The sequence below is a fragment of the Arachis hypogaea genome, chromosome 5 (assembly GCF_003086295.3).
Source record: "Arachis hypogaea cultivar Tifrunner chromosome 5, arahy.Tifrunner.gnm2.J5K5, whole genome shotgun sequence".
NCBI lineage: Eukaryota > Viridiplantae > Streptophyta > Magnoliopsida > Fabales > Fabaceae > Arachis > Arachis hypogaea.
Window position 1 is genome coordinate 98,944,848 of NC_092040.1, and position 11,968 is coordinate 98,956,815.

Below are 11,968 nucleotides of genomic sequence, written 5' to 3' on the forward strand. Positions count from 1 at the left end.
TAATACACAAAAATATAATTCTTCTTATTCTCACATAAATTAGGAACTGAATATTTATTTATTTATTTATTTAAATAAAATTAAAAGCCCCTATAATAAACCACACTTTATGACTAACATCACATATAAATACCCCCCAAACCTAGCTTCATATTTTCTATCAACCAAATAATCATAAATCTTCATACAAACTAATTAGGATATATATATTCATCAAGTATGGTAGCCATACTCCTTGGCATATTAGTATTTATAGTCGCCATTATTGTTTGGCTGCATCCAAAGGATAATCGAAATAAAGTTCCACCAGGTCCGAAGGCATTGCCACTCATCGGTAACCTCCACATGCTACGAAAACAACCACACCGCACCCTCCAAGCCCTCGCCGCGAAATACGGACCCATAATGTTCTTGAAGCTAGGGCAAGTTCCAACTGTCGTTGTTTCTTCTCCAGAAGCTGCTGAGCTCTTTCTCAAGACCCATGACCTAGATTTTGCAAACAGGCCTAAATTTCAGGTCAGTGATAATTAATAATGAACAAAAAAGACAGCCAATAACTTAATATTAAAATCCGGGGTAGAGCTGTAAGTGAGTCAAGGGAGCTCATGAGCCAGCTCGAGATCAATAAGCTAAACTTATGAGTTAGTAAACCAAACTTGAGCATGAAATTGAGTTCATAAATTAAATGAGTCGAATTTTAGTTTAGATAAGCTTAACTCATTAGTTTATGAACTAAGTTTGATTATATATATATATATATATATATATTATATGCATTTAATATATACTTTTAATATTATATATATATACATATGAAATAGTAATATATATATATATATATATATATATATATATATATATATATATATATATTAATGATTTTTAATTATTTAAATTTTATAGTTATTTTTTATATATAATTTTAATATAAGATAAAAATAAAAAATTTATAATTTATTAATAGATAAATAATATATAAAATTGATATTTTTAAATATTTTTAAAATATATAAATTATAATTTATTGATATAGAATTATAGATTATATTCCTATTATTTGAGTTAGCTCGTGAGTTCGAGTCAGCTTGTGAACTTTCGGTGAGTCGAATTTGAGTTTAAGTAAAAATGGAGACCACTTTAATAATGACACTAAAAATGTCTTTTTTTAAGACGTTTACATGTGTCATATTATTATTGGATATTTTTATTAAATAGATTAATAATTTATTTTTAATAAATAAGAACAAAATTGATTTATTATAGTAACAGTAATAAATCCAATTGTCGGCATTATAATTATTAGACCCAATTTGATCTGATCGAATTACACAATCTAAATCGAATATCTTAAAATTTTTTTATAAAAAGATAAATATATCCCTGACTTATTGTTTTGCGAATATTTAAATCCCTAAAAATTTAAAAATATAATTAAATTCCTAAAAAAATAGGTTTATTGTTATTGTTATTAAAAAAATCGATTTTATTCTAATTTATTAAAAAATTTAAAAATAACCGGTTCATTAATACGTTCAATAATAATGCGACACGTAAATGTCTTTACAAAAAGACGTTTTACGTGTCTTTATGAGAGTATCCTTTTAAAAAATAGGCTCGATTATTAATGAGTCGAACCGTGAGTCAAGTTCAATTTTTGTGAACCAAACTTAAATTTAGTCCAACTCAATTCAGTTCGACTCAGTTTCAGCCCTAAAAGAGGACATGACCCATTGTTTATTTATGCCCCATTGCTAACACATTGGTTATAGTTGGCTGTATTATTTAAGACGACCATTTATGGCAGGTGTTACATATGAACCATATTCGTCTATGTAACATGTATCCTGTTTGAAAAAGATGTTTAGAATGAAAATAAGTTCTAATCATTCTAAAGTTATTTTATTTTATATTTTATATTTTTATTTATTTTATTTTATATTTTTTAATTATTATTAAAATAATTAAATAATATTATATATAATAAATATATAATTATAAATATTATAGTGTAAATATATTAAAAATTAACTATTAAATTAGATATTTATATAAAATATATTTTAAAATATAAAATATATATTAAAAATAAATTGAACTAAAACAACATATATATTTATTTATAAATATAAAATATCTAAATTAGATTGATTTTTTTGTATACATACAGTATTATTGCATATATCTATATAGAGGAAAAAAAAAAGAGAACTTATGGTGCCTATGCATGGCTACGGCGATTATAATGAATAAACAATTGTAATATAAATAATCTACAACAAAGTCTTATCCCACTAATTTGGATCGATTACATGAATCAAATATTGCCATTAAATTCTATTATATATTATGTCCATAGAATCAATGAGTTATATCTCAAATGATATAGTCTTTCCATATTCACATAACAGATCGCAGGTTCAAGTCTCCCGATTCTTTGGTAAAGAAAAAATATATCTTATCTATAAAAAGACTGTTTATATGTGGATCTTGTTTGACCACTTCATAGATGGTCTTCTTAGAATCTTAGGTCTTCCTTTGCCTTTTATTCCTTATCTATCTTCCATCTCATCCACCCTCTTGATTGTATACTTTGTCGGTCTTCTTTTCACATGTCTGAACCACAACACTCTATACCATAAAGTATAGCCGGTCTTGTAGCAGTGTGATAAAATTTATCTTTAAATTTAAATGCATTTTTTTGTCATATATAAAACTAAGTGCACTCCGCCATTTTGACTAATCTACTTGGATCCTATGATTAATAATAATTAAAAAGTATTTTTAATTAAAATTAAAGTCATATATTTTTATTTTTAAATTAAAAATTATTGTTAAATAATAAAATATATTACTTTAGGATTAGCAACATTTTTTACTTATTCTAAAATTACACAGCTACCATAACTATAGGTACCGTATCATTGAAAGAAAATTGTTAGTTATTAAACATTCTATTATTATGTAACAAAGTTGTTTGCATGTGTATGGGTTGTTCAGGTTGTGGAGACGTTTTTCAGTGGCAGTAAGGGCATTGGGATGTCACAGTACGGTTGGTATTGGCGGCACGTGAGGAAGTTGTGCACATTGCAACTTTTGAGTGGATCAAAAGTTGAGATGTATGGTCCTTTAAGGAGGAAAGAGTTGGGAATGTTGGTGAAGTCTTTATGCAATGCTTCTGCGTCGGGTGAGGTTTTGAATCTTAGTGTGATGCTGAAGGAGTTTGCTGAGAATATCACTTACAATATGGTATTCGGTCGAAGCCATGACAATAATAGGTTCAACTTAGAGGCCCTTGTTGACTTAGTCGGTTCTGCTGGAGCTTTCAATATTGCGGATTATGTGCCTATCCTTGGCATCTTTGATTTTCAGGTATCAAATCATTACCTCCAACACAATAATTCAAGATACATTAATTTTTTCTTTTCTTTTAATTAACTTTTCTTTTCAAATTAATATTTTAGTATTTTATTTCATGATAAATTATATATAAAAATAAATTATAAAAATCTAATTTTAGTAATTTTTTTTATTTTTTATACAAAAATTTTAAAAAAATATAATAATAAAAATATAATTATAAAAAACTGATAAGAATAAGAAAAAAATAAAAAAAGTTATATTTCTTATTAATAATTTTGTGTTTTTTCTATTAAAAAGGATATACAATATATTAATTTCGTGTCTCACGAGATAATATTTATATTTATATTTTATCTATTAAATATAATTTTTATTTTTATATTCATATCTCACCATTTCTATTTATAAATAAACGGAACAAAACGACAATAATGATAATGATAATGATAATGATAATGATAATGATAATGATAAGAAGAAGAAGAATAATGGTCCTTTATAACACTAAATTGTCGTTTAGTAAATATAAGGATAAATTAATTTTTTTATCTCTAAAGTTTTAGAAAAAAAATACTTCTAATGTTTTATAAATTTAATTTTGACATATTTATATTTTAAGTGTAAAATAATTTTGTGTGTCAAATCAAATAAGATTAAATTTAAAAAAAAAAACTAATTTTTTCTAATATTCTAAAAACCATTTTGAATCAGTCAAACTAAGAAGTGTTTAGAAATTTAATCGGTTTATAAGTTAAATCGTCAATTTTAAAAATCATTAGTGAACTAATAAACCGACTAGAAATAAATAGGTCAGACTGAATCGAGATTTGTCTGATTTCTTATAAATACTTTAAATGATATTATTTTAGGGTTGAATTTAAGAAAAAGAGTAAACTATTAAAATAATATTTAAAAGTATACATTATTGACAAAGAGAATTCAAATCATGTTAATGATAAATAAGTTTTCGAAAGATTTAAAAATACTGTAAAAAGAACTAAATATTTAATATATATTCTAAAAAAAGACTTTAGAGATTAAATTTTAATAAAAAAAAATTCAATCATTATTTAAAAATAAGATTTTCTTCATCTTTAAAATTTAGTAATTTTATATCAAGTTAAATTTTTTAAAATTTTTTTATTGGGGATTACATATTCTTTTAAAAAATAAAACAAAATTTAGAGATCAAATTTTGCTCCAAATTTTTTTGTATACATTCTTAATATTTATTCAAATATTGTCACAAAAATTTAGATCAAATGAATAAATTAATTTGTTAAATACAAAAATTTTTTTATCACTTATAAAAAATATAATAATTATTAGTTATTTTTGTCATATTTTTAAATTATTTAAGATTGTTTTGTCAATAATATTTTTCAGAATTTTTGTTACTAAATTTTTCGATACCTAATTTGTAGTTAATCCTTAAAAAAAACAAAAATTAAAAACATTCTAAATTTCTTAAATGAATCGCATACACAGATCAGAAATATCCCATTCTCCCTCCTCACTGTTCATTAGCTCAAAATCCTAAGAGACAAAAAAAAAAAAAGAAAAAACGAGTCCATAGTGGAATAATAACCCAAAAAAAAAAAGAAGAAACGAGAGCATAGTGAGGAAGAAGTGAAAAGAAAAATAAAAAAGAGCGGAGCAAAATGAGAAGATGACTGATCCAATTTGAATAATATAACATTAATCTAAGAAATGTATAATTGGCAAATTCATATGTTGAAACCATAGTAAGTCCAAAGTATAGTTTTAATTAATTGAACACAAAAAAGTATAATAGTGAATAGTAGAGCGTAAAAAAACACAGCACAACAATAAAAAAGACGCAAACGAGAGTACAACATAGCATTTAATAATCAATATAATTTGATAATAATAAAGTCATTTAATCAATAGTGAACAAAGTCATTTAATAATCAATATAATTTGATAATTTCTTAACTTAAAAAAAAAGCACGAACAACAGGCACTAATAGTGAGCTAGCTTTGTGATATAATAAGGGTATAAAGCACCAACTTAAATTACAAGTATTCCTTTAGCCAATGAGTACAAAATTTATCATAAAAAAAAGACAAAATTTAACAATAAAAAAAATAAGAACAAATTAGTAATAATTTATCGGTATATCAATTTATCATTAATCAGTAAGTCAGTAACAGTTAATCAACCAACAATAAATAAGAGCAAGTCAATAATAGAATTAAAATTTATCATCAAGTAGTGAACAAAATTAATCAACTAAAAAAAACTCCGAACATTGATTAAGCATCTGAGACATTACCTTCAACAAAGACAGTGATCAGAAATTTCAGGGAGAGTGACGAACGACGGGAAGCTAGCGACAAACACTGGCAAACTAGTGACGGATGACAAGAAGCTGACGACGAACACGATAGATGAACGACGATAGAACAGGACTTGGAGACGCTAGTGTTGAGGGAATGAAAAGACCTTTGAACACGGCGAAATAAGAGGATTGGCGAACCACCACGACAAATTAGGCGGCGACGGTGAGACCAACGACGATGCGATGGAGGCTAAAGTTGCTTTTTGGGAAGAAATAATGAGAGTATGTATGACTGAAGAATCAAGAATGGGGCTGGAAAGGGAGGCGAGGACTTCAAGTGATGTCTGAGGAGAGCCTGACTCTTCTTTTTTCAACAAAATGCGAACAATACCATTTTATTAAAACCGGCCGAATCTCAAATCGATTCGACCGGTCAATTTCTGGTCAGTTCAGCGATTTGTGTCCAATTTTTAATATGGCAATTTGTTATGTTAAATCAAACTGCATAGATATCCGATTCACGATTAAATCTATCTAATTCGATTCTTAAAATCATACATAAAACTTAGAAGAGTTGTAATGTTTTTTTTTATTATTTACCTAAGATTTTTTTATGATAAGAATAAGACTTGTATTTTTAATATATATATATATATATATATATATATATATATATATATATATATTATTAATTAGATTTATCTTTGAGATATTAATATAAAATAATATCATACATTTTTTTTATCAAAAATCATATAATATAACATTTAATATAAAAAATATATGCTATAAAAAATATGATTAAATCTCTGTTTTATAATTTGTCATTATATTTGATTAAACTTTTTTCCTTATAATTTGTCTTTCAATTAAAAGAATCTAGTTTAATTTCTAATGTGCCATTACGGTTGATTTACCTATTCATTATCACTTAAAACTTCATTATTATTGTTATTATTATTATTGTTATTATTATTATTTAATTTAAATATTTCCTTTATTATTTGACTTTTGTATTATATTTAAATAAAATTATAATTTTTTAATTTGAATATTGTTATATTTTTAGTTTTGTGTATTTTTTATGTTTATTTTAATTGAATCATAATTAAATCAATTAAATCACTAAACTAATAAATTAATAACTAAAAAAATTTTATAATCAATTTAACTTTTAAAATTTTGTTTTTTTCATTAATCATGTAAACAATTATCCAATAAAATAAATATAAAAGATATTACACTATCCATCGTTAAAATTAAACTCGTATTTTATTTGATTCAATCTTTTTTTCTTAACATTTAAAATAAATTTTAATTCTTTAAAGAGTATGGTTGAAGTATTACTTTATTAGTCGAATTCTATTTCCATAAAAATTATATCTAAAAGGAAAGTCAAAATTAAAATAATAATATACATCATTATCTTCTTCATCATGAGTAATTGAGTACATCCTTCTTTTTCTCTCTACCGCCACCCCATCACACCACCACACCACCCACCTCACCCCTCAGCCATGGCCACCATCACTTCCAATATCAGTATCAACCTCTATCCCATCAGGAAACCACATTTTTTCCACTCCACTGTGCATCTACTCTCCCTCCTCTTTTCCTCTTCTTCCAATGGTTTCTCTCTCTTTATTTCTCTCTACAACTTTTATTGATCTCTTTGTCTCTTTCCCTTCCGACGTGCACTCTCTCTCACTGCAAAACTTCGTCGCTCTTCCTTTTGCGCTTGATTTCAATATGTTTATTTCTTCGATCTCTTTCTCTTTGTCTCTATCTCATTATTAGCGTTGATTTTTTGTTTGTAGAAACGGTGATGGAGTTAGGATTTGGTTGTTAGTTGGAATTATGACGGGGTGAGAAGAAAGGGCAAAGGCAGTGATGACGGTGGAGGTGGGGATGTAGTGACGAGGACGAATGAGGAAAAAAGTGAGAAAGAAAGAGTGCGCTATAAAGGAGACAGAGGTGGCCATGGCAGCAAAATTTGGGATGGATGGGAATCTAGTGAAGTTCTTGTTGAGGATGTTGAGAGATGATCATGATCATGATGACAATAATAATGATGACGTAGTAATAATATATATGGATAAAGTCAGTAAATGAATTTTGATTTAATTTTAACTGTTAATCATTAACTGATACTGTAAAATTAAAGCTCTTAATTCAGATGATAAGAACATAAATTAATTAAGCCCAACAGTTTATTGAAATTTGACCAGCACTTAATCAGTAAAATAAAGTGAATAATCTTTTACTTTTTAATAAAATTTCACACCATTAAAATCACTAATAATAATTAATTAATTATTACAAATTACATAACTTACTAGCTTCCTAACACTTTTCATTAATTAAATTAAATCAAATATTAAGGATAATTTTAAAATTTTTCAAAAATTTATTAAAAAATATATATTACAAAACATTTATATAATTGTATAATAATTATATCGATTTTTCTAAATAATTATTCACACTGTCAATAGAAATAATAATATTTTATGATGTGATAATGTATAATTAGATACACATATAAAATGTTCAAAATTAAATTCATATTATAATCAAATATAATATGTTTAATTTTTGTTCATACAAACTTACAAACACATAAATACTAACTAGCTATTATCTTTTTCAGGGAATAAGAAAGAAAGTAAATAAATTAAGAAAGCCAATTAACGAGGCACTGGAGCATATTATTGAAGATCATCAGAATACCAACTACGATGATGATGATGATAGTCCACAGAAAAAGGATTTTGTTGACATATTGCTATCATTTTTGGATCAACCCATGGATCCTGATGAAGAACAACACAAACACGTTCTGACAAGAAATGACATCAAGGCTATTATGATGGACATGATTGGTGCAGCATATGAAACATCAACTTCGGCAATTGAATGGGTAATGTCAGAGCTACTAAAGCATCCTAGTGTGATGAAGAAACTTCAACACGAGATACAACATGCAGTGGGAGGAATTAACAAAGAAGTTGAAGAGAATGAAATAGAGAATATGCCTTATTTGGATATGGTTGTGAAAGAGACCTTAAGATTATACCCGGTTGCACCTTTGTTAGTGCCTCATGTGTCTCGAAACGACGTCGTTATTGAAGGTTATTACATAAAAAGAAATACACAAATCATAATAAACGCATGGGCAATTGGAAGGGATCCAAGAGTTTGGTCAGAAAATGCAGAGAAGTTCTATCCAGAGAGATTCGAACATAATAATGTAGACATTCTTGGACGCGACTTTAGATTCATACCATTTGGTTCTGGTCGAAGAGGGTGCCCTGGAGCTCAATTGGGATTTGCAACTATCAAGTTTGTTGTGGCTCAGTTGGTGCATTGCTTTAACTGGGAGCTTCCTTTTGGCATGTCTTGTGATGAATTAGACATGAATGAAACATTTGGCATCACTATACCAAGAACTACACACTTGCTAGCTATTCCAACTTTCAGGCTAACAGCTGAAGCTGCTAGTAACAAAGAATAATGCTCACCAGAAGTTTTTTTTTTTTCTCATTTATTTAATACTCGCTCGTTGTCTAGTTAAATAATTATTGTGAGACTAAGATAAATTATATTTTTCATTTAAATAAAGGGTCTAATAATTAAGCAAGAATAATGTTTAGGAGCAATAGTAGTTTAAATAAAGGGTTTTTATTTTCTTATTTTGTATTTTTTAATTATTATTAAAATAAATAAATAATTTTAGATGTAATAAATATGTTATATAAATATAAAATTATAGATATTTTAAATAATATACTTTTGTGTCATTATCCTTCTAACATTACTCTTAAGCAATTATCTCTTTTCAATCAACAAAAATTTTAAATAAACATTTTTTCAATTAACAAAAAAAGAATGAATGACGAAGTTAACTAAATGTTGTTTAGAAAATGTTAGTTACTAATTAACTAAATGATGATGGATTAACGGGGAAAATTAATCTGACAGGTCACTTATCCTTAAATTTAATTCATAGCTAGGGAGTAATGGAATAAGAAGATAAAGGCTGAATAAAGTGAAATAGAGTATATTATTTAACCAATTCATTAGCACATTGCATTTTATTTTTGGATAAATAACTTAATTAATTTTTTTAAAATAATTTAAACAATAAATAATTATTTTAAAAATAGTTTATAAATAAATTATTTTGTATTTGAGTTTTTAGTTCTAAAAGTGTTTATTTTAAAAGAAATGTGATAAAAAAATTTATTATGAGAGAAGTTATTTTTTTAACTTCTCTATAAACTTTTAAATAATTTCTTAAAAAACTGTAATTTAATTTTAAAAATTACACTAAACATTAATATTTCTATTTTTTATAAATAAAAAATTCAAAAAAATTACTTTTCAAACTTTTCAAATGAGACTTTATTCTTTCTTTCTTTCTTTCTGCAATTGCTCTACTAATTCTTTATGTATTGCTCATATTTCTACCTTTGAATATGGCAACATACCTTTAGTTGTTTGTGAATCTCAATAAATCTTATATATTTACAATATTATATAGGAAAAACTAAATTTAAAATGTAACAAAATATTCTTAATTGAAATATTACGAAATTTCATTGCTTGAAACATGTTAGTTAATATAAAGGCTGAAAATAATATTTTTAAATGTAAAAGATTTATTAGTATATTTTTATTTGTTTGTTAGATGATATAGTTAATTAGTTTGTTAGAATTAACTAATATATAATTTGTTATTTTTATTTTTCTTTTCACATTTTTTTGTACAGTTATATAATTTGTTATTCATCATCACAATATTCTTTTCTCTTTCTCTCTTTCTTTCTCTCTCTCTATTTCTTTTCCTCCTTTTTTTTTTCATTCTGCTGCAGCCATTTCACTTATTGACAGTAACTCTTTTTTCATTTGTTGTTAATTTACTGCTCAAGATTGATACCATTTTACATGGTATCAAAGCTCGGTTACATCAATGACGACAAACAAAGAAAACAGCTCAAATATCAACACTTAAGTAGACTCCGCTGCAGATTTCGAATGATTCACAATGTTCATGTGTTAGTTCTTGCAATTTCAAGCTTAGCTCAACAGATTGAACTCTTCTTCTCCAATCTCTGACCCCATAAGCCTATATTACCTGCATCCGAGTAAAAGCCCAGGTACGACTTTGATTCTGTTTCAGCTTACTTCTCAAAACTATTACTAATGGTCACACGATATGTGGAGAGCACTCAGATCGAAGAAGAAGGTGAAGTTCTTGGATGGTTCAATTCCAAAACCAATTGAGAATCAACCTTTGTTTGAAGCTTGGGATCCCTGCAATAACATCTTGTTTTTATGGCTCAACTTCTTGCTCTCTTCAGAAATTGTTAAGAGTGTGATGTGAATTAGCAATGCTTCAGATTTGTGGAAGGACTTGAAAAATCGTTACTCACATGGAGATATCTTCAGAGTTGGAGAGTTGAAAGAGGAATTCTACACTATCAAGTAAGGTGATTTAACTGTTACTTCCTACTTTACCAAATTGAAGTCTGTTTGGGAAGAATTAGAGAACCTTCGTACAATCCCTAGCTGTATAGCTTGTCTTAATGGCTGCAACTGTGAATTAAAAAATTATTAGGGATTATATTTTTGAGGAATATGTTGTGAAATTTTTTAGAAGTCTGAATGAGCAATACTTTACTGTGAAATCTCAAATTATGCTACTAAAACCTTTGGTTGATATTAATGCTGTTCTGGCAATGCTAACTCAACAAGAGAGGGAACTAAATTCAGATTTCTTGGATATAAAGATAATAAAAAATTCTATGGAAGTACAACATCAACAAAGAGGTAATTCTTCCTCAAGAGGCAGAGGAAGAGGTCAAGGTGGTGCTAAGAGAAACACTGCTCAGAAGACTTTTGGTAAATGATACACTTTCAAATTATGCACTTATTGCAACAGAATTGAACATTTGGTTGAGAATTGCTACAAAAAAATAGTTTTTCTGCACACTGAAAGCAGAAAAGTGCAAATCACATCAATACTGAAGGTGAAATTGAAGATTTAGGTGCTGGTGGTGACATTACTGATTCTAGTCAAGAAGAAGGTGGTAATGAAATTGTTCTTGTCTTAACTCCGGATCAGAAGCAAACTTTAATTGCACTTCTCCAGTAACCACTCATAACAGCTCCAAATAGTGTGAATCATATCACTTTCTTAGCTACCTTAACTCAACCAAAAGGTAGACATATTTTAAATGTATGTTTTACTAAAACTTCTTGGATACTAGACAATGGTGCTACTGATCATGCCTGTTATCTTC

General features: G+C 26.8%; 1 protein-coding gene across 1 annotated transcript; it reads left to right on the top strand.

Annotated features, from left to right (window-relative positions):
• The first annotated feature begins 219 nt into the window (after positions 1-219).
• Positions 220-9,512, top strand: LOC112803845 (cytochrome P450 CYP736A12-like). The gene is made up of 3 exons (XM_025847303.2): positions 220-516; positions 2,998-3,369; positions 8,314-9,512. Exons 1-3 carry the CDS (start codon positions 220-222, stop codon positions 9,175-9,177), a joined length of 1,533 nt encoding a protein of 510 aa, XP_025703088.1. The 3' UTR covers positions 9,178-9,512.
• Positions 9,513-11,968: the final 2,456 nt, after the last annotated feature.

Excerpts from the sequence above, each read along its gene's own strand:
- LOC112803845 (XM_025847303.2), top strand. The coding sequence starts at position 220 with ATGGTAGCCATACTCCTTGGCATATTAGTATTTATAGTCGCCATTATT. Across the intron at positions 517-2,997 it reads CAAACAGGCCTAAATTTCAG|GTTGTGGAGACGTTTTTCAG; the intron begins GTCAGTGATAAT and ends TGGGTTGTTCAG. Across the intron at positions 3,370-8,313 it reads TTGGCATCTTTGATTTTCAG|GGAATAAGAAAGAAAGTAAA; the intron begins GTATCAAATCAT and ends TATCTTTTTCAG.